Genomic DNA, 22,544 nt, shown 5'->3' with positions numbered 1-22,544 from the left:
GTTCAGGGTTAGGAGAAAGAATTCAGAGAAACAAGCAAGTGTGGTGGGAGAAAGAAGGAACAGAAGTCATGAAGTAAGAAACCAACTGAGGAAGTCTGGAATTATTGAAGCTTTTTAATTTTTTAATTTTTTTTGTAAATTTTAGGATTCTAACTTATTTGCATTTTAATTTACCTTTCTAAATGTTTTTCTTTAATTCGTTACATGAAGGGATATCACTAAGGATGAAATAAGGTATTTTCCCCTTTGCTTTCATGTTTTATTGCTTTTATTTATTTGAGAATGATTAGTGGTAAGACTTTTTAAAGGAAATATAAATTTATGAAAAATGTTCAAAAAGCAAACATTTTTCAACTTTTTATCTGTTATAATTAATTATTTGGGGGCTGTGTCTTAATGAGCTGAAAATCTGACTAAACAAACCTGATGGAAAATATCAAGGTGTCTTTTGATAGCCATGACTGTACCCGGTTTCAGGAAGTTTTAAACCCTTTACCTCGAGGGGGAACACTTGACCCCAGGAAGGACATTTCATGTGGGAATTTCATTACATAGAGCAAATCTTCCCTTCTGTTTTATGTATCTGATTTGATTGTATATAACAGCTAATGTGTGTGTCTCTGTGTGTTATTAGTTGCTCTTCTTATAAGTAGTTCCACTATTTTGCAGTCATGGTTTTGTATCACTTTTTTTCCCTCAGCATGATGGCAGGTTAGTTGTTAGTGTTCATGTTGGTTAAACAAATCTAACATTTTATCATGACTTTCTCAAAATTCAGGAGAGGATGACTTAGACTCCCACTCCTTATTATATTCATTACAGTTCCATTTGGTGAAGGTTCATGAAATTACATTACACTTTCCTAGGTTTACATTTATAATCTTTTATAAGACTGAAAATTCATTTGCTTCATTTATTTATCAAAAGAAGGAAGAGTTTTATTAGAAAGTGAAAAGTGAAGGTAGGCACACTCCAGGTAGAATGTGGGTTAGCTCAAAATAAAAATATTTTTTAAAAACATTTTAAAAACCAATGTTTAATTAAAAATGACTATATGCCAGCAATACAAAGTGTTGCATTAATACCCCCCAAACCAAAGGAATTGATGGGTCCAATACATCATTTATCAGTTTTCTATCCTGTGCCTTTAGCAGAACATAATTGAGATCAAATTCTGGTTCTGTGCGATCCAGGTTTAAAGTAGGTGGTAGATTTCGATAATTACAAGCTGATGCAGCAAAAGCTGCCTCAGCTGCCTCTGCAGCTCCAGGAAGATGTCCTGTGGCTGTCTTCATTGAAGAAACTGCAAGGGCCTATGCATGGTCTTTAAAGAGATGTTTGATGGCTTTGTTTACAGCAGCATCTCCCAATGGTGTGGAAGTAGCATGTGTGTTGACATAGGATATGTCTTCAGGTTGAACACCTACATCTTTTATAGCAGCAGTCATATATCTGTTAAAAGAGCTTGTGCCAACTGCACCACCCTTCCTCTGTGTTGACTAATGTCAAACTTAAAATATTTTTGATTAACCATTGGAAAGAGATTTTGTCTGTGAACCATTCTCAAAAAAAGTCTTTATAGTTGTTGACTCCTGTATCCACCATCAGAGAGGAATTACTTGCAGGTTTATGTGACTACTCTCATTTAAGAAGAGACTAATGAGTATGTCCTGTGCTTGCTAAGCATAAGATAAAATTATAATTTTTTTAAAAAAAATTTATTTGTAAAATTACCATGTTTTATCCCTCAAGTTACAATACAATTGAATAAAGGAAGCTTGTGTATTTATTGTTTCAGATTGATGGTAAATGTCACTGGATACAAATCAAAATATATTGAAAATATTCCTATTCTTCTTCAGTGATGTCTGAAAGAAGTCAATTATGATATCAACGTAGGTTCTGTCAGACCCTGAATATTTCAGGTGCTCAACAGTGAAAAGTCAACATACACACTAGGGAAAGTTCTTTCCCTGTCTTTCAACAAGCATGATATATTACTGCTGTCCCAAATATCTACCTTTAGAGTCTAGAAAGAACTTGAGGGATACAAGTAAATCAGTTTATAAGGAGAATTATGACTGTGAACTTTTATGTTGATTTATTTTTTCTGAAGAAAATGATCCTATTTGTTGTTGGTTGTAGGATTGTATTATATAATCAAATAATTGGAAGATATTGGCCTTTTCAGTAGTTTCCAGTGCAAATAAAGATTTAATTTAACAAACAGAGACACTACGTGCTAAAAAGACTTTGTTAAAGAGGAAATGATGCTTATAAATTCTCATACAATTTTTAAAAATTTCACACAAAATTCTTTTTAATTTGAATGAGTTTTTTTTTTCCTGTTTGTTTGCTTGCTTGTTTTGTTACTAGGTATTGAACCCAGGGATGTTTTTACCATGTAGCTATATCCCCAGCCCTTTTTAAAATTTTATTTTGAGACAGGTCTTTAAGTTACTGAGGCTGGCCTCAAACTTACAATCCTCTTGCCTCAGGCTCCTGAGTCACTAGGATTATAGGTGTATGCCACCTTGCACAGCTGTATATGAGTATTATAAGGAAAAATCTTCTGAAGCCTCTCTGGCTGACTGGTTTGTTGGTTAGAAGTTATACTTTAAAAACAGATGGCATATTTAAATGAATTAAAAGCAGTCATTTTTAATTATAGCCAGTCATTTACATAGCCAGAAAGCATACAGAGTTAAATATCAGTTTTGCCTAATGTTTTTGTGGTTGTGTGCTGTGTGTATTATCTGCATGTTTTGCCATGTATTTGAGAGAACTCTCCTTTCTTTTGCTTAGACAGAAGCTAAGTATTCATGTCTTTAGTTTTTACATTTTATTTCATTTCAGTGCTAATGTCAGTTTTCAGCATAAAACACTGAAAGAAGGTTACATCATTCATGAAGAAGAGTGGAACATTGTTCTGCCTACAAGATGTTGTTGGGAAGGGGCAGATACACAGTATGCAAAATAATAGAATGTAAGGCAGGATTTTCAGAAAATTCTTCAAACAGTCATATTCAGGATCTCAAATTATAAAATAGATTAAAATGGAGCTCAATTAGAAGAAGTATCATCGCACTTGGAGAACAGAATTTTTTAAAACTTATCTACTGTCTTTTCTCCCTCTTGCCCTTCTTCTTCTCCCTTCCCCCTCCTTTCTTCTTTCCTTCTTTTCCTAACTCAATCATTTACTTACTAACATTTATTCGGCACCTACTGTGAACCAGGCATCACATATAGGGCTGGGCAGGATGAATACCATGAGATGAAAACCCAACAAAATTCGGTGAAGAAACATGAGTGTGTAAAGCAACCTCTGTTTAGGGGAAAAGAGATGCCAGGCAAACTTTCGGAGGAGGAGTACTTGATAAGTAATGACAGGGTATAAAGGAGTACTTAATGTTTGGCCTTTAAGGCTGTCTTTCACTGTTGCTTTAGAAGTTGACAATACTCGAACTGATTCAAGTTCTAGACTTCTCTGCATACAGTTAGCTACTTTAACATAAGCAGTAAAAGAAAGCAAGAACCCATAAAGGATTAAATGTTACTTATTCATTCATTTATTCAGCAAATTCAGCAAAACAGAATGGGAGAAGAAAAGGATGGATAAAGCAATTGGGTGAGTATGGAATTTCATACACAAAGAATGACAGACTAAACCACAAACAGAGCAAAAGTGCCCCAAGAGTGCTGTGAAAGGTGACAAGGATGGAATTCCACTTGTCCTGATGGAAATATGTAAGCCTGTTGAATTTTAAAAAGGACCATTTATATGTGTTGGGATTTATTTCTATGACTTCATTATACCACTTTGGAACCAACTGATGAGGTTTAGATAGTTATAACTGTATGGGAGGGATTTTTAGAAATCACCACTTAGAATTTGATTTGGTAGCTTTCTTTGAAGGATTTTTACCAAGTATTGAACTTATTAGATAAAATTTTACTTTAGAAACTCTTTTAAAATGCCCATTTCATCCAAAAATATTTTTGTGCAGGTTTGTAATAAGAAAGAGTATTTAAAACTTATTTCTCCTTTCATTTTAAATAGGCATATAGAAAAGGGACTATAAAATACATTTTGTGATAATATGCTTATTTAAATTTTTCTCACTTAAATGATATATGATTTATTCTGAAGCATAGAAAGTAAACCAAAATATCACCCTGATCTTATTATTCTTGTGTACCCATATTAATATTTTGTGGCATTTCATTCTAGCCTTTTTTTTCATGCACATTTGTATATATTTTAAACTTGGCTTGTTAAATACATAAAGTTTTATATCCTGCTTAAATAGTATTTAAAAATATAGTTTTAGTCAGCTGTAATATGGTATATGATATTACTGCAATCTATTTCTCTAGTCATCTTTTTTTAGGATATTTGAATAGTTTTCACATTTTGCTATTATAAATAATGCTGTGATTAATATCTTTGTGTATAAAGATTTGCCCACTTTGTATATTTTGGGCTTTTAAAATTTTTATTTATTTATCTTGTGGGGGGTACCAGGGATTGAACTCAGGGGCACTCAACCCCTGAACCATATCCCCAGCCCAATTTTGTATTTTATTATCTCGCTGAGTTCCTTAGCACCTTGCTATTGCTGAGGCTGGCTTTGAACTCGTGATCCTCCTGTCTCAGCCTCCTGAGACACTGGGATTACAGGTGTGTGCCACCGTGCCAGGCCACTTGGATATTTTGGAAGTAGAATTACCAAGTCAAACCATATGAACTCTCAACTCTTTGGGTATGCATTATTTAAACCTTATGATCAATTATAAAAGTCAAGGTTTTGATAGGGTGGAAAAGAAAGAGCAATTTGCCACTCTGATAATGTAATAGGAGTTGAAAACCCAGGTTATCATTAAAATGCTTATTTCCCATATATGCAACACTATTGGTTTTGTGGTTTTCACTTCACAGGTACTCATTTGCAATTGTGGGCATCAATATAACTGATCTGGCATATAATCTACTGGTCAGTGGAGCACTAAAAACCCACTTCTACAACATCGCTCCAGAAGCTCCAACATTGTCTCACTTCCAACAAACGTTCTGTAAGTGTTCTGTCATTTAATTATCAATACAAGTGTCTATAGAGCACTCCAGAAAAGGATCAAAGCTGAGAAATCTTTGTGCTGCTTTGGGCCCTTTGAACTCCTTCCTTTGGTTTTGAATTTTTTATTTGGTTGTGAATTTTTTATTTGATATCCCCCACTCATGGCAGAAATACTCAGAGATGACTCATTATATCATGAGAACTGCAACCTAATCAAGTGGATCAATCTTCTGATGTGGGTTAACTGGGTGGTAACTATAGGCAGACAGGGTGTGACTAGAAGAAGTAGGTTATTGGGAGCATGACCTTGGGGTTTACATTTTGTTCCTGGTGAACAGAGTTCTCTCTCTCTGCTACCCAGTTGCCATAACCTGAGCTGCTTGCCTTCTGTTATGATGAGCTGTGAAGTTAGCCAATCATGGACTGAATCTCTGAAACCATGAGCCAAAATAAACTTTTCCTCCTCTATGTGGTTCTTGTCAGGTCTTTTGATCACAGTGACAAAAAAAAAAAAAAACTGACTAAAACAGATTACTTTCTCACTCAGAAACTACACTCATATTTTTGGGCTTCATGAATTTTACTCTTTCCAGCTTTGCATGATATTCAATGTGTCAGCTTCTGGTCTGACTTAAAGAAGTTGCAAGTGCCTCTCTCCCTCTGATCCCACATGGTATAGCACTCAAGAGTACAGCTCTCTACACAGCCTGAGTTGACTGCCAGATCTATGTTTTAGCAGAAATGAAATCTCCAAGATTACAAGACAAGGTTGAAAACCTTGCCCAGAAAAAAAAAAAAAAGGCATTGATGAAAAACAGGAGTCCTGGAAAAAAGGAAAAGAAAGGAAAGGGAACCAAAGAAATAGATCAGAAAAATTTTCTGAACTGAAGGATGGACTTTCATATTTAAACTACTAAGCACCAACATAGTGGATGAAAATAGACCCACACCAAAATACCACTGTGAAATATCATGACACTGGAAAGATATGATCTTGAAATCTTCCAAAGTTGTCATATGAAGAATTTGGACTAGAGATGACATTGGACTTCTCAATAGCAACCTTGTAGTCTAGAAGACAATGGGAAAATGTCTGCAAATATTTAAGAAAACATAAAGGGAATATGATTTCTAGTTTATAATTCTAGTCCCCATCTAACTTACCAGTTAAATACTGAAATAGAATAAACACTTTTTAAAATGCAAGATCTTGAACAGTTTACTTTCTGGTACTTTTATCAGGAAGTTCCTAATAGATGTAATTCCACACAACAAGAGAATATTTTTGTGTGTGTGTGTGGTGTTGGGGACTGAAACCAGGGCCTTATTCATGGGAGGCAAACCCTCTACCAACTAAGCTATATCCCCAGCCCTGAGAATAATCTTAAAATGAATAAATGGATCCAGAAGACAGGATTTATCCCATGAGAGAAGTGAAGGGGATATTTAGGGTAATGTGAAGAGAAAGCCCAAGATAAAGTCTGTGCAATGGGCTCAAAGAAATTTCTATTTTAGCAGGTACAGAAGGCTCTGGTAGACTCTTTGCAGAATATAAAACTGATAGACTATCTACCATTTTTTGTTTAGGCATGGCGACATATACCTGTAATCCCAGCAACTTGGAGGCTGGGGAAGAAGGATTTCAAGTTTGAGGCTAGCCTTACCAATTTATTGATACCCTTTCTCAAAATAAAAAATTAAAAGGAGTGGGAATGTGGCTTAGTGGTAAAGCACCACTGGGTTCCATTCCCAATACCATAAAAAATATAGTATCTATCACGTTCAAGCACATTAAGAGGACATTGGCGTACTTTAGAGATGGTTTAAGGTTAAAGTGGAAAACTAAGCAAATAAGAAATAAGGCAGTTAAAAAATCTAAGAAGAGATGAGAAAATAAATGGTCATATGTCTAGGTGGGTGAAAGGGAGCAAAGTCTTCATCTCTTATAAAAAAGAGTTTAAAAAATATCAAGCAATGGAAACCTTGTTATTTAGAACTATAGAGGTCAGTAGTCAAAATAATCAGCTCAAAGAGTTGAAATGCAAGAATTAGGGCAAGTGAAACTGGAATATTTTTGTTTTGTTCTCTTTTTTTGAAACTAGACTTGTTAAACTATTTGACTCTGAACAATATGCATGTGTAACTTAGGTTAGAAACTAAAAGGAAATTTAAAGATGCATATACTTTATAACTTGTCCATAGAAAATGTGAGTCCCACATATAATGTCATTACAGCTCCTATTTTGACAATTGGATGATTATATTTACTCCTGTAATAACTCTGACCATCTCTAACAAATATTGAGATTTTACTGCAGGTCAGGTTCTGGGAGGAAAAAGACATCTAAACAAGAAAGTAAAACATTATGGCAAGACTTTTGTGATTGAGAAAGTAAAGCTAGTTTTTAAAAATTGCAAATACCTATGGCTTTCCTAGTTCACTAAGTCTGGGAATTAAGGAAAGCTCCCTGAAGCAACTGCCACTTTCAATGAGACCTGAAGGACGAGTGGCAGAAAATAAAGCAATAGTAGCTGAGTGGTTGGGCCAGAGGAAGTAGCAGGGCAAAGGTCACAAAACCGAAGAAAGTGGAATCAAGTAGTAGAGCAGAGAGTGTCGGGGAGGAGACAGAGTGTGACTAGAGGTGATACTGGGAATATTAGAGTAGAATGGGGCCAGATCTCAAAGAGCTTTGAAGGCCACATTAAAGAGCATGAACATATAGCTAAATAAAACCTCATGCTACATTTCCTTAGTCCATTACACTTAGCCTATTCTGTGTTTTCCATGCTCTTTATGGAAATAAGGGAAATTCTGAGGGAAAATAAAATGAGTTTAATTTTAGACAAGCAGAGTGAAATCCATGTAGAGCCACAGAATGGACATTCTAATATAAGGCTCTGGAGCTCTGAAGAATCTGAATGGCACAAGCTACAGATTTGAAATTCATCAGCATTGAGGAAGAAAATCAGTGCCACACAGTGAAGGGCATTTCCCGGGAAAATAATCAAAGTTAAAATTATAGAGAAATAGCATTTCTGTTTTGTCCACTGCCATACCCTCAGCACAGAACCTCGTACAGAGTAAACACTGAGTAACTATTTATTGGATGCATGGATGAATGGATGGGTGAATGGAAAGGAAGCTACAATATTGGGCAATGTTCTTTATAGGGGGAAGGGGACACTATATGATCTGGAAAATTTTAGCCTTGTCCTGGATTGAAATGTTTCTGAGAGTCCCAGAGCAGATGAGTAAGCATGCCATAGGATTACTTATTTCCCAAGGCACTCCTCAGGTTTTGGAAACAGCAGCAGTTCCCTGTGGATTGGCTCATAGGCAGAGGAACTGGGGAGTCTTTAGAGGAAGCAAACTGTGCCCTAGCTTCATTATTCCTTCACCAACTATGATCAGTTCTGCACGTCTCCTCTGTAATATTTTTGTAATTACCTGTGTCCTTGCACACGTCTCTGCTCTCTACTAACCCGATGCAGTGAAGCAAAACCAAGACACATTGAAGCAGCAATAAATTTGCTGCAGGCTTGAGATGGAAAGCCAAATTAGTATTCAAAATAAGTATTTCATCTAGGTGGAAGAATATAAGAACATAATGGCTCCATCATTATGACTTCACAGCATTATTCTGTGAACACTGCACTGCCAAGGGACTATGTTACAAAAACTGCATTCAATCTAAAGCTCTACTGAACACACAGCCCCCATTGAAATGGAGTGAGGTTAGGCTAGTGAGCAAAGGAACACACAATGGCCGGAAGAGGAAAAGGAATTGTCTTTTCTTTGACCTTCAGAAGAAGAACTATTCAATAAGAATAAGAACCAGAGGAACAGAATGCACAGGAAAGGCTGGCTGTTGCGGCTGTGGGAAATCAACTGGTTTGTGGTCCTGATTTCCTGCTGTCATTGTGTAACTATGCACCATTCAAGAATCTTATCTAAGCCCAGTGTCCTCTGGTGTGAAATAGAGATATAAAATCTCCATCGCCTACCCCACAAAGCTGTTGTAAGAATTAAGTGAGAGACTGTTAGCCATAGCTTGGCCTCTGTTTTCTCCTGCTTTCCACACTGCTTTGTTAGCTTCCTGAGCTAACAGATCATCAGTGGAAATTGCATACCTGTCTCCCTCTCTCCAGGAGACTGAGAAATTAGGAAACACAGAACTCGACCTTTCTCTTCATCCTCAGTACCTAATGTTGTATCTGTTACATATTTGTAATTGGAGGATGGATTACCTGACCAATTGGCCAAATGAATTTTTGAACACCCCATGTTATATAAAATGAGAAGAATTTTATGACTGTAATATGTACCTGGGATTCTGGGCCACTATTTCTGCATTTTTATTACAATCATGTTATATGATCTATAATTGCTTTTCTAATGAATAGAGAGAATCCCAGGGAATCTGTCTACAAGCTCTACAGTTTGAATTTGTAGCCTTAAGAGGAGGTATCATGAGAATGGTATCATATATGAACCACTTTATCTAGCCAATTTTTTAAAACTTCCAAGATGTTGTTCTGTAATTGTGCATAAGATAGAAAACAGGGGAAACTAAATGGAGCTGGGCTGGGGTTATAGCTCAGCGGTAGAGTGCTTGCCTGGCCTGTGTGAGGCACTGGGTTCATTTCTCAGCACTGCATATAAATAAAATAAATGGTCCAACGACAACTTAAAAATATATATAATATATAAAAGATACTATAAATGAAAGCATTATTAAAAAAACTAAATGGAACTGCGTTATTTTAGAACTCTGTGCCACATTACATCATCTTTAGAGTATTTGCCAAATATATCTACATATTATAGAAGAATGAACATTTTTATGTTTGTTGCAGAAAAATGAATTATTAAAAGATGATGATAAACATTTGCAATGGAAATGCTATGTACACTAATTTGATCATTCCACACTGTATACATGTATCAAATTATTACATTGTACCCTATAAATAGTGCAATTAAAAATAAAATTTTTAAAAGTTTTCACAGTACGTATTTATCATTGTCAACAGGAGTAAAGATGCTGTCACTCATAAGATATTAATGAGATACATCATGGACATTTTTAATTCATAGTATTAGAAACTTGACTTTCCATGCAAAATAGCTCAGGTATGTTTATTTGAGCTCAAAAACCAGTCAGGAAAATTATGCGTATTTTATATACTAAGAGAAGAAATTATACATTATCATAGATTTCTTTTAGAACCATAGAAATCTTAATATTTAGAAGGAAGCCAAGGAAACTTAAAAAGATGTCATCTTCTAGACCATAGGTTCTCAAGCTTTAGTAACACAGGATTCTTAATGAATTGCAAGTTTGGTACCCCAAATCACTCCTGGGATATTTTAAGAATTTGTTCAGTCACTGAAATGGGCAGATGATTGATTTCTTTTCATTGGATAAGACTGAGGTTAGAGGAAACAAGTTTCTCTTTGGTGTGCACCAAAACAACCAGGCTGATAAATAAACTCCAACAGGGTATGTGAGAAATGGTGAGGAGAAATAGGGATGCACAGCCTGGAGATGAGATAAGCACTGGGCATAAAGCACACTTCAGATACTTGGATCTGAAGGATCTGACTGAGGATTGAATTTGCTCCATAAAACCTAAAGCTTTAGGCTCCATGTGAGAACCATTTTAAGAGACAAGCTTCTCATCCATGGAACCATCAAGCCTGGATGCCACCTTGGGCTGCCTTGGGGAATCCAAGCATCAGATGAACACAGACAGAGAAGATGGCTCCCAGGTGACTGATACTGCTGATCTGAGTATTTTCTGATAGTCAGCCCTAGTGTGTGTACCACGGGCCAGTTGGGTGAGGGTGGATTGTGTCTCTTATCAGATATGTTAAAAGCAGTCATGTCAATTACTGCATGTGAAGAGCCCAAAGACAGACTAGTCCTAAAAGAAATGGAACAGTGAACCCAAAAGAAACATAAAATAAATACTCTCTCTCTGTGTCCTATATTTGTGTAGAGACCGTGTACTTATGGATGTATGAGCATACCTAACAAAAATAATGAGAAGAATATTGATGGGAGGAACAAGAGTACAAGTGGGTCAACACCTGGCCATATATGTTGGGGGGAGGTTACTTCTAATTTGTATTATATATATGAATAAGGATTTTTAAAATCTGTTTATGGAATTTTGTCAAAAGGATTCCCATACATTGCTAGTTACCAGAAAAACAAAAGTTGTTAAGTTTTTAATATTCAAACTGAGTATATTCTTTCTAATATGAGTCTTCATTTCTGTTCACATAAAGAGGTAAAAGAGCTGATATTTAAACCAGGTGTCTTGCTCCAGTCTTGGCTCCTGTTTTCAAATACTTTCTAAAGTTAACAAACAAAAAAGCTTGTGTAATGTTTGTTTTGATAGGATTATTTCCTTAAATACTCTTTTCTAAGATAGATTTCTATCTTTTCTAAGATAGAGTTTGCAATGAATTTATTACATACAAATACCTATAATTGTCTTTAAAAAAAAAAAAACAATCCACATTTCAATTTTAAATGTGGTGGAGGGGAGGGGGCACTATGGGAAACAGACACAATAGATTCTTGTATCAAGGACTTCACATTTTTTCCAAAATTTTCCCACTCCAGATCATTCATAGATAACATTTTTGATTTGAATATGAAATTATGTTTCAGAGCAAGGTAGTCTTATTATCAATTTCACATACTTTAATGACCAGTCTGGGTTGTTCAGAGTTGATTTACCATTCTTATTGTCTCATAATAGATTGTCAAAATGCATTTGTTTGATTTGTCAGGGTAATTTAAAATGCAGTTAAATCAAAAGTCAAAACAGAAAAGGTGGAGCAGAGTAATTTTGAAAAATTGAACCATTGTATTAATTTAATTAGGAGGAGAAGGATGAAGTAGTCACTGTTGGCCTTTCAGAATATATTCCCCATGTGATCCATATTCAAGAGATGGCAGAACTGATTTGTCTTCCTGCTTCCTGAAATTGAGAATAATTCTAAGACCAACTGTAAAAATCTTAACCAATTGCTAGCTTCTGCTTCACTGGTCTTAAAGAATAAAGAATTTTTTTTTTGATGTGCTGATTATCAAACCCCACATCCTCAAGCATACTAAGCAAGTGACTCTAACACCAAGCTACCCTCCAACCCCAAAATAATCTTAAATAGTCTTATTTGCTAAATTTTGAGTTTCTTTGAGCTCCATGGGTTCTGTGATTTTGGCCTAACTCATTCAGGATGGTTGTTTAATATGTTTAAGAACCTTTATCTCTTGTGCTCTTATCACTGCCTTATCTCTAACAGGCTATTTGATGCATGAATTTCACAAGTTTTGGATTGAAGAAGATCCCATGGACATAATGGAATTTAATCGTGTGAGGGAGAAATTCCGCAAGAGGATCATAAAACAGCTGCAAAATCCAGACATGGCACTGTGCCCGCATTTTGCTGCCTCTGAAGGTTTAATCAACATGTAGTCACCCACGCTGATTTTAATGGATACCCTGGAACACTGCCTCATTGTCGTGTTAGGTCTCTGCTTAGGTCACAGCTCATTCACTGAATGCACACAGTGATTATATGCATGCCTTTTGATACAGTATTTTCATCTCTTGGTCATAATTCCAAGATCCCCAAATATCACTATTTCTGGACTATCTGTCCTCCAGTGACTGCTCATATTATGGCATTATACAGTGTTACATCTTGCCTTGACACCCAGGTATGGAAAGAGTTTTCTATTTTTTTAAATTTTTTCCTCCCCCTCATAACTCAACATTAAAGACTTGTATTTCACTAGCTGTATTTTGTATGTAAGAGGTTTAGCTGAATCTTGTTCTGTGAAAGCCTTTTAATTTATTGATATGTTTCATGACTACTGCTGCTAGCTTTTCAAGCCAGGTTCATGCTTGGACCTCATTTCTGATAAAGTATAAGACTTTAACATAATACAGACAGACACATGATAAGCCAAACTCTTCCTGCAAACCTAGCTGTGCTTCACAAAAATGTAATGAGGCTTACAAGAAGTAACTTTAGGTAGGAGCTGTTTTTGTGTGAAGTTCTGCAGAATTATTTTGTAACTTAATTCCAGTTGCAATTGTATCATGGTCATCTGGTGATCAAATGATTTTTTTTTTATTCTCATAATTTCACTGGCTTGGATGTCTAAATATGTTCATGATTCTTGGAGCCTCAGAAGAGAAGTAAGCCAATTTCAAAAGCTGCAAAAGGTTTTTCACTGCCCTCCTCTTCTTGCTGAACTCAGAGTTATCCCCCAGCACTGTTCTGATCCAAGCATCTTTGCTTGGGGAACTGAGTGCTGACTGGTTTGTTTTCTATGTCAATGGGCAATATTAAAAAACAATTTGCAAGAAAATGTGTTGCAAGAGAGAAACCAAAACTATGTCATTCTGCAATATTTCTTGAAAATAATGATCTTATCAGTGGAAGAAGTAAATTGCTTGGAAAAAGTAAAGTGAAATCATTCCAAAACTGCTAAAAATCATTTCAAAAAATGTGATTTAGTTTGGAATTATGATTGTAGTCTGTTGAATAGTATTTACCATGGCATTTCATACCCATGGTATTTTATACTTTCAGACTATCAATTTTAGTATTATTAGATGTTTGTGTAATCACTTGCTTATTTAAATGAATTTTGAGTACTGCCTGTCAGATATATGAATAAATTACATGTCATTCTACTGTAATGGAGAGTGGATTTCATATTAATAATTTTTGTGCTCGTACAGCTTCTGAATATGCAAATATGTGATCGGGTAGAATGTCAAAGACAGATGACCTGAAGCTGATTGTAAATCATGCCATCTTTCAGATTAACTGGGCGTGAGTTAGCATGAATTATGTCTGAAAAACTTCTTTATTTTCAAGGTCTTATGGTGCTTTAATGAAAGAATAAGATCCAGCTTTTTCTTCCTTATTTCCTATACCATCTTGCGTGGCCACTGCTAGACAGCTGAGGAAAACACATACCACCCATTGTTTCCTCACCTAATCTAGTTCCTCCAGGACTGTGTGATTCATCCTCTGCCTTTTTTTGATCCTGTACCTGGTGGCAGCATTTTGCATTGCCTCTGTTAGAATCCCTGCCCTTTCTTAGAATGCAGAGGAGAAGGAGTTGGTTAACATGTGATGCATATCATGAGTAATGACAAGAATGTGTATTCCTCTCCAGGGAAGTGAGAAACGGCAAGCCTTGTAAGCGGCCTGTCTTAAGAATGCTCAATTGCCAGTGCAACTGCAGCTGCTGGAGATGAAGGCATTATTGTATATGCAGCTCAGCCTCTGTCAGCCACATGTGGGCACTGTCTCTTTCTATCCACTGTGGTCCCGTGTCACTGCCATGGCTTGATAGTGTGTGGCACTTACACCAGCTCATGTCTCCTCTGTTCAGGAAGAGATAGTTGACATTAACAAAGCTAAGAGTTTCCCCTCTCAGCTCCTTTAATGCTGTCTCTCTGTTGTATCTTAACATGGCTGCACAATTTTGAAAAAGCTCTGCCAACTCCTCCTAGTTCTGAATATTATTAGATTTCTCATTCACACCTCTTTCTGGAAGATGCCTGCTACCCAGTAACACAAAGTAAGGTGAGAAAGAGAAGCTTCCAAAAGCTCCAGAAATGTGGTGTGTGTGTGTGTGTGTGTGTGTGTGCACGCGCGCATGTGTTTCCCCAGAGTATTTTTAGCTTGCTTATATTTATTCCATTGAACAAGGATTGACCACGTAAAATGTAAATCGTGTAGCAAGCTTCTTGCAAGTGTTTTTCAAACACTGCTTGCTATGGTTAAAATATATTCCAGCTTGGACTATAGGAAAAGAAAAAAAATGTTTTTTGAACACCATTTCTGGAACTTGATACTTCAACCTGACTTTCCTTCTCACACTTCTTGTTATTTTAATGTAATGGGGAAAAAAAGTCTTCATTTCTCCTATATTTGAAAAGAAACTTAACTATACACCAACTCCTAAAGACAGAGTGAATTTTATAGCATATCTTCCAAGCCAGGTCACTTTTGAGAGATAAAGAAGATGCTCTTAATTTCTTTAGTACATCAAGGTAAACTGGGAAGTTTAAGAAACTGTGATGTTAGGTGACCACAGTAGACCAAGAGATAAATGTAAGAATTGTCCACTCAACTCTGTTAGGCAAATACAACCTTTTTTTTTTTTTAACTTTCTGATCTCTGGCAAGAGAAGTATATCATGGGGTTCTACCCCAAATCACAGAGACCTTTCAAAGGTATGGGCTTAGACTGTGCTGAGAATTTCAACTTCAAAAACTGTGCCAAAATTAGTAATGGGGAAATAAAACTTGGCACTCCAACTTCATGGCTACAGATTACATTGACCCATAAAACATAAGGGACAAGACTCAAATTGGGAGTGAGGACTGGACCAGAGTTGGTACAACGTGAGGACAGGGGATGGGGGATGATAGAGAGAAGAGAAAGGGACAGACGAAAAGAAAAGTTAAAATTCTCAGCACAGCGAACCCACATCCACATGTGGGAAATTGAGCCATAGTGGCAAGTACTCTATCAAAGCCAAGCCTCTAACTCTCCAGGAAGTAACAGAGATAATTGCCCTAATCTAGAGACAAAAGGCAGGAAAGCAGAACAGAGATAACATGAAGTCCAGGAAGAAGGAAAAGATGCTGGCTTGGATTCCATTTCAAGAGCTAAGATTTAATGAGCTCTTATGCCATGTCCCAGGACTGTGTCATCTCCTGACAATCTATGAAATCAAATGGTTTTTGTTTGCTTTCTTTTCTTTCTTTCTTAGTACTGGGAATTGAACCCAGGAGCACTGTACTACTGAGCTCCATTTTTTATTTTGAGACTGGGCCTCACCAAATTGCCCAGGCTGACTTCAAACTTGAGATCCTCCTGCCTCAGCTTTTGAGTCTTTGGGATTGTGGGTGTGCACTCTTACTTTCTTTTCTTGACTTATTGCTAAGGGTCTCAAGAGAAAGGTAAAGGGAAAAGCTAGACCTTTAGACAAATGGCCTTTTGCCTAGACATCTAATCATTATGCTATGCAATCTATCTAACTAGAATTCTTCTCTACTATTCCAGGTGACTGGTGGGTTATAAACACCTACGATGCTCAGACCCACTCATGTGTGTGCTTATATACACACACACACACACACACACACACACACACCATACTGCCCCAAGCAATATGTGTTAATAAATATTTCTTGTTCAGATATCTGCAAGATGAATTCAAACCTGCACATCACAAATGCTACCTCACTGTTCCTCAGGACTTCCCACATTTTTTTTTAATCAGAATTTTCTCCCTTTGATACATGACAGTTCTGATAGTATTTTAAGCTCTTTCTCCTGATCCTTGCCTTCCTAGGCAGGTGGTGTAGTGCTGCATATTTCATTCCTGCTCCCTGGAGGGAAACCTCATCAAGCTGGGTTTGTGGGGCATAGCTGAGGGCATCCTCAGGCCGGATGCTGCAGGGCATTTCTGTGGGAAGAGAAATACAAGGGGCTTTGGACAGGTGCACTCTTCAGAAAGAAAATCTCCCTAGTGACCTGTCAACCTAAGATAACCTCCAGAATGCTGCTAATCAGAAAAACTAACAGAAATGGTGTTGTCCTTAATTCCCTGGGATATTTCATGGAAACTCAGCAGAGATGGTAAAGATAAGGGTCAGGGCAAGGTTACAAGACTGAAATGTTGGCTATTTTTATCTGTTACCTAGGACTGTGCTATGCTTTGGGACATAGAAGACAGGTTTATGGCAATTAGGAAAGTGTGTCAAAGAGAAGGGAAAACAAATTAAATTTGTAAAACTATAATTAACCCCCCTCTCCCTGCCCCCCCATGCAGTACCAGGTAAGGGGTCCCTTTCTGATTGCCTAGCACACATGGGTTCAGATGCATTCTGCAGCATCATGGGGCTCCGGGTTTGAAACAGACTTTTTTATGGAAATTTCTGAAGTCAGAATCAGCAAGAGAGGAAAGTATGAGTGCATTCCATTGCCCCAAGGCTTGACAGGTACTGTACTAGACACACTGTAGGTATTGTCTTTAAATCACTGTGACCAAAAAGCCAGACAAAGACCAATTTAGAGAGCTGAAGCTGTGGCTCAATGGTAGAGCGTTTACCTAGCTTGTGTGAGGCACTGGGTTTAATTCTCAGCATCACATTTAAATGAATCAATAAAATAAAGGTCCATCAACAACTAAAAAAATATTTTTAAAAAGACTAATTTAGAGGAGGAAATATTTATTTTAGGATCATGGTTTCAGAAGTCTCAGTTCAAGGTCAGCTGACCCTACCACTTTAGTCCCAAGATGAGGCAGAACATCATGGTGAAAGGGTGGTGGCAGAGACGGGCTGTTCACCTCATGGTGGCCAGGAAGCAGAGTTAGAGGGGAAGGGGCTGCAGGGAAGATAAACCCTTCCAGGGCATATCCCCAGTGATCCATCTCCTTCAACCACTCCCTGCTTACAGTTAGTTCATTCAAACTAAGATGGACTGATTATGTTACAGCTCTCCTAATCTAATCACTTCACCACCTGCATTAACACGGGAGCTTTCTGGGACACCTCGGATCCAAACTCTAACAGCAGATATGAATTCAGGTATATAGAGACATATCACACTTGTCTTTCTTTTATGGTAAGCAGAAAAGCAGCTGTATCAGAGGAGTGATGAGCCAGGCAAGCTGGATCTACCTCCAGCTAGTTGGAAACCAGGTGGAGCCCAGCACCTGGAGTCCTTGGTTGGGGGACACGAAACTAAACCAATCAGGGTCACTCCAAGTGAATTTGGGCTGACTAAATAAAGATGCAGATACACAAAGTACCTTTTCTTTGGGTTCAGTGACTGCTCCTCAGACACAGCTCCCATGAGGGGGACAAGGCAGGCAAGAAAGAGAAAGAGCACACTGGGTTTTATTAGGGAGAAGCCATTCAAATGAAGCAAGGGGTAGGGTTACAACAAACATGTGGATGTAATCCAACTCCATCAGGTGACGCCCACTCCTGGATCTGCACCTCTTTTATCCAAGTGGAGGTAAGGTCCAATTGCATTGCAATGAGTGCAATACCAGTTCAGTACCTCTTTACTCAGGACTTAAAGGTATATACATAGCTCCTGTCCAGATTGGCTCCCAACACTTTCGGTCTGTGGGATGTTGCCCTTGGGAAGAAATTCTTTGGTTTTAGGGGAAGCTAAGTCCAGGTGCAAACTCTGCTGGGAGAAAGGAGGCTTCAGTGGCAGCTGGTTTGTCCAAGTAGCCCAGAGAGCACACTGGCTATTTTTGACAAATCTCCTCACACCATACTACATTTTTGACATGTTAGCTCTTCTGCGCCAAGTGTATAACATATAGAAAAATACAGACATGAACTCAAATTGTAGGATACCAAAAGTATCTTTTTTTGTTGGTCAAGTTTTATCTTTTCTGCAGAGTACAACAGAAAAAAAACATGTACTGGTCAGTGTATGTGCTCTGGCCTTCCTTAAGTCACTGTCTTAACCTCTCTGACTTTGCTTCACCATCCATAACAAAATAATAATGATCACTGCTCTTCAAAGGATTGTGGTAACAGCAAAAATAAAATAAGGTATTATTAATTAAAGTGCTTGGGAAACTCCAAAGTAATACATATATGTTTAATTATGGTTTGGTTTTTGTCCATTTGATTTTTAGCTAAGAGCTTATTCTAACAGAAAATTAATCTATAAAATTTATCCTTATAGTCAGTGTCCCCACTAATTCAATTCAGCAAATATTTATCAAAAATTTATTTTCATGCCAGGCATCGTGCCAAGTCTGGGGATCAAATTAGAAACAAGATATTGGCCTTGTTCTCAGTAACCTCATAGTCTAGGGTCTTCTCAAAATCTAGTCTTTGTCCCCTCAGTATGAGCATTGTTAAAAATTAATAACCTCATGCCCCTCCTCAAACCAACTGAATTGAGAATCTTCATTTTAACATCCTCACCAGGTGATTTATGTGCACATTAAATTGAGAAGTACTGCTTTAGAGAATATTGATCTGGTTGCTCTCCACTGAAACCTGACAAGGTTTGGCCTTAGCTGTTAATGATTTCGAAATGAATGAAACATACCCTTTGTTTTCCCTAACTTTCCTGTTAGTGTAACTTGACCCTGTGCCTACCTCTAACAAAGAAGGACTGTGCATTCTATTTTCATCTCTGGAGGTGCAAACAAGTTAGCATGGAGGAGGATGGCCATCACCCTGGACACCAGCCTTGGAGGATGGGCTGCCTCCCCATCTCGAATGTTTCTTAGGAACCTTTCTATAATAGCCAAATCTGCTGCTGCCTCAGGTACAGATTCCCACTGATGGTCTTTCTCAAAGAGTTTCCTTCTCTCAAGATGTCTGTCAGGATGGCCAGCCTCCTAGATGCTGGAGGAAACAAACTCTTGTTAGTCAAAGTTTTCCTCTCAGTGAATAGAACTACCTAGGTGTACCATGACAACTATATTAGTCTGCTCAGGGTACTATAACAAAATACTATAGACTGGGTGGCTCAAACAACATTCTAACAGTTCTGGAAGCTGAAAGTCTGAGATTAGGGTACCAGCATGGTTAAGTTCTGGTGAAGACCTCCTTCCTGGCTTACAGATGGCCAACCTCTCACCGTGTGCTCACATGGCCTTTCTTCGCTGCATGCATATGGAGACAGGAGGAGAGAGGAAGAGATCTTTTCTTATGAGGTCACCAATCCTATTAGATTAGGGCCTCACCTTTATGACTTCATTTTTCCTTAATTTGTTCCAAATAACTATTTCTAATACATATTATTGGATTTGGGGGCTTAATTCAGTCAATAAAAGTGACTATTCGTGGAAGTTATTTCAAAAGCCTTGTGCTTCCTCGAATGAACCCAGGAATTTTAAAGGCAACAATACAACCCAAATAATGCAATTCTGAGGGTTCAACTGTTCTGACCTTATTTTAAGAGAGGAACAAAACATTTGCAGAACAAGATAGAGTCCATTCTTAAATAAACCAAAGAGTATCACACAGAATAACAATAATCTGAACATTTTTTCATGATCTAGAATAAAGATGATGAACTTAAAACAATATTAAACACATGTCAATTATAAGAAAGCTACTTAAACATCCTTATGAAGCTGTAGATTTGAGGTTATATGTATCTTTATTATAAGCCACATAGCTAATTTCTTGGCTTGATGTCTTTTCCCTGCTCATTCTTACCCATTTAAATCCTGACCCTTTTTAAATATAAACTGAATTAACATGAATGAATAAACTACATAAATGTGAAGGGTCTTCTTTTTAAAAATTACCTCCATTTACACAAAAGTATGTATACGTGGACCATCTAAACAGGATCTATCTAAAATACCACTAATTTTCTGTGGGTTTGTTGTTTTTATGGATTAACATTTTAATCACATTAATTAGGTGTTTTCCAACTTTTGAAAGCATGTTTTATTAAACTTCTTAAGAATTGCATTTCATACAATATTCAGTTATAAGTAATAACATAAAGCCATCTCATCTACCCTTTGTTCTGTTTTCCCCAATGATGTCTTGCATAGTTGTACTACAATATAACAACTAGAAAATTGACATCAATAACAAACCATTTGTCTTGTTCAGATTTTACCAGATGTACATGTACTAATTTGGAAGTGTGTGTTTGTGTTTGTGTGTTTTTTCATGTTTATAGAAAAAAAAAATCATACAATCACCATCACAGTCAATATTTAGAATGGTTCCAATACCATATGAATGCTTTGCACTGCCCTTTTATAGCTGTATGTATTTTCCTTTTCAATCCCTGTTTCTAAGCCCTGGCAACCACTCCATTGTTATTGTTTGATCAATTCAAGAATGTTATAGAAGGAAGTTGGGTAGGTGGCACATTCCTGTAATCCCAGTAACTCAGAAAATTGAGACAGGAGACTGAAACAGGAGGATCACAAATTTGAGGCCACTAAAAAAGACCCTGTATCCAAAAAAAAAAAATTTTTAAGGGGAGATGGGGGTGTAGTTCAGTGGTAGAACACTCTTAGATTCAATCCCCAATCCCAATAGGGGTACAGGGATGTGTCATTGTGGTTTTGATTTGCACTTACCTAATGACAAAGGATTTTAAATCTTTTTTCATATGTTTATTTGCCATTTTATATCCTCTGTAGTAAAATGTCTGTTCATGATTTTGCCCATTTTCTAAGTGGATTGTTTGGTTAATTTTAAGATTTTTTTATGTATATATGAGATACTACTTCTTTGTCAGGTATTCAGTTTGCAAATAATGTTTTCCCAGTCTGTAGTTTCTTTTCATCCTCTTAAGGAAGTCTTTCTCAAAACAAAATATCTTAAATTTGGTGAGGCCCAATATATCAATGTACCTCTAATGAATCATGTTTTCGGTGTCAAGTGTAAGTTGTTTTTTTTTTTTTTTTTTTTTTTGTGTGTGTGTGTGTTTTTAAGGATCACACACAGGGCCCTAGCACAAGCTAGCTAGGCAAGAACTCTGTCACTGAGCTATATACCTGTTTTCTTTTCTTTCTTTCTTTCTTTTTTTAGGTAAGGTCTTTCTAAGTTGCCCAGGCTAGCCTCAAAATTTCAATTCTCAGCCTCTTGAGAAGCTAGAATTATAGGTGTGCATTCCCTGCCTGGATAAGCCTAAGAATTCTTTTTAGCCCTAAGACCTGAAGATTTTCCATTTGTTTTCTAAAAATTTTATAGTTGCATACTCTACATTTAAATATGTGATACATTCTGAGCTAATTTTTGCATTAATTATGAGGTCAAGTATTAGGTCAAGGTTTGGTTCAAGGGCCTGAACCAAAGAGATTGAGGGAATAAGACTGTGTCCCTCAAAGAGGAGGAAATTTATTTGAGTAGTACGAACTATGTGAGAACAATAGAATTTGCTAACTCTTGGTTGTAGTGATGCAATATAGGGAGGAGTATGGGATGACTTCTGACACTAGATGACTTAAGTTATTAAAAATAATGATAATGGGAACAGCCCCAATCACAGTTTTTCAGCCAGCAACTGGCAAGAATATGTTGCAAAACCAGCTTTTTTAACCCTCTCCAGATACAACCAGATCCCACCAGTTCAGCAGTTAAATTCTGTATTTTTTAGAAAAATAACTGAAAGAAAATATGCTAAAATAGTAATCTTTGAGTAGAAGTATTAGTGGTTACTTTTATCTTATACATCTTATTTTTTCCACATTTTCTTCCATGAGTATACATAGTGCCTATAATCTTTAAATTTTTTTTTCATTTAAATAATAAAATAATACTCTCTGAGAAAGAAAGAATAGCTTCAGGAGCCAACATGTTTGCATGTTCTTTGGTAGACAAGAAGTAACTGTCTTAAACAATCAGGCTCGGGTTTCAACCAGGAGTTGGGGCTGACCCTAATGATATTCCCAA

At 36.9% G+C, this 22,544-nt stretch overlaps 1 protein-coding gene across 7 annotated transcripts in view; it reads left to right on the top strand.

The window, feature by feature from the left end:
* Positions 1–13,805, top strand: part of Elmod1 (ELMO domain containing 1) — a 69,136-nt gene extending 55,331 nt beyond the window's left edge. For 6 of the 7 annotated variants that reach the window (XM_058586560.1, XM_058586561.1, XM_058586556.1 and 3 more), the window contains 4 exons: positions 211–234; positions 3,578–3,628; positions 4,940–5,073; positions 12,397–13,805. In XM_058586560.1, the coding sequence (XP_058442543.1) occupies positions 211–234; positions 3,578–3,628; positions 4,940–5,073; positions 12,397–12,569 (382 nt within the window). In that variant the 3' untranslated portion in view covers positions 12,570–13,805. The remainder of the gene's footprint in view (positions 1–210; positions 235–3,577; positions 3,629–4,939; positions 5,074–12,396) is intronic. The other variant, XM_046467152.2, reaches the window with a different exon arrangement.
* The last annotated feature ends 8,739 nt before the right edge of the window (positions 13,806–22,544 follow it).

Source organism: Marmota monax, unplaced genomic scaffold (genome assembly GCF_021218885.2).
Source record: "Marmota monax isolate L192 unplaced genomic scaffold, Marmota_monax_Labrador192_F-V1.1 WCK01_AAM20220418_F8-fsc00045, whole genome shotgun sequence".
Classification (NCBI taxonomy): domain Eukaryota; kingdom Metazoa; phylum Chordata; class Mammalia; order Rodentia; family Sciuridae; genus Marmota; species Marmota monax.
This window is presented reverse-complemented; position numbering and strand designations above follow the sequence as displayed.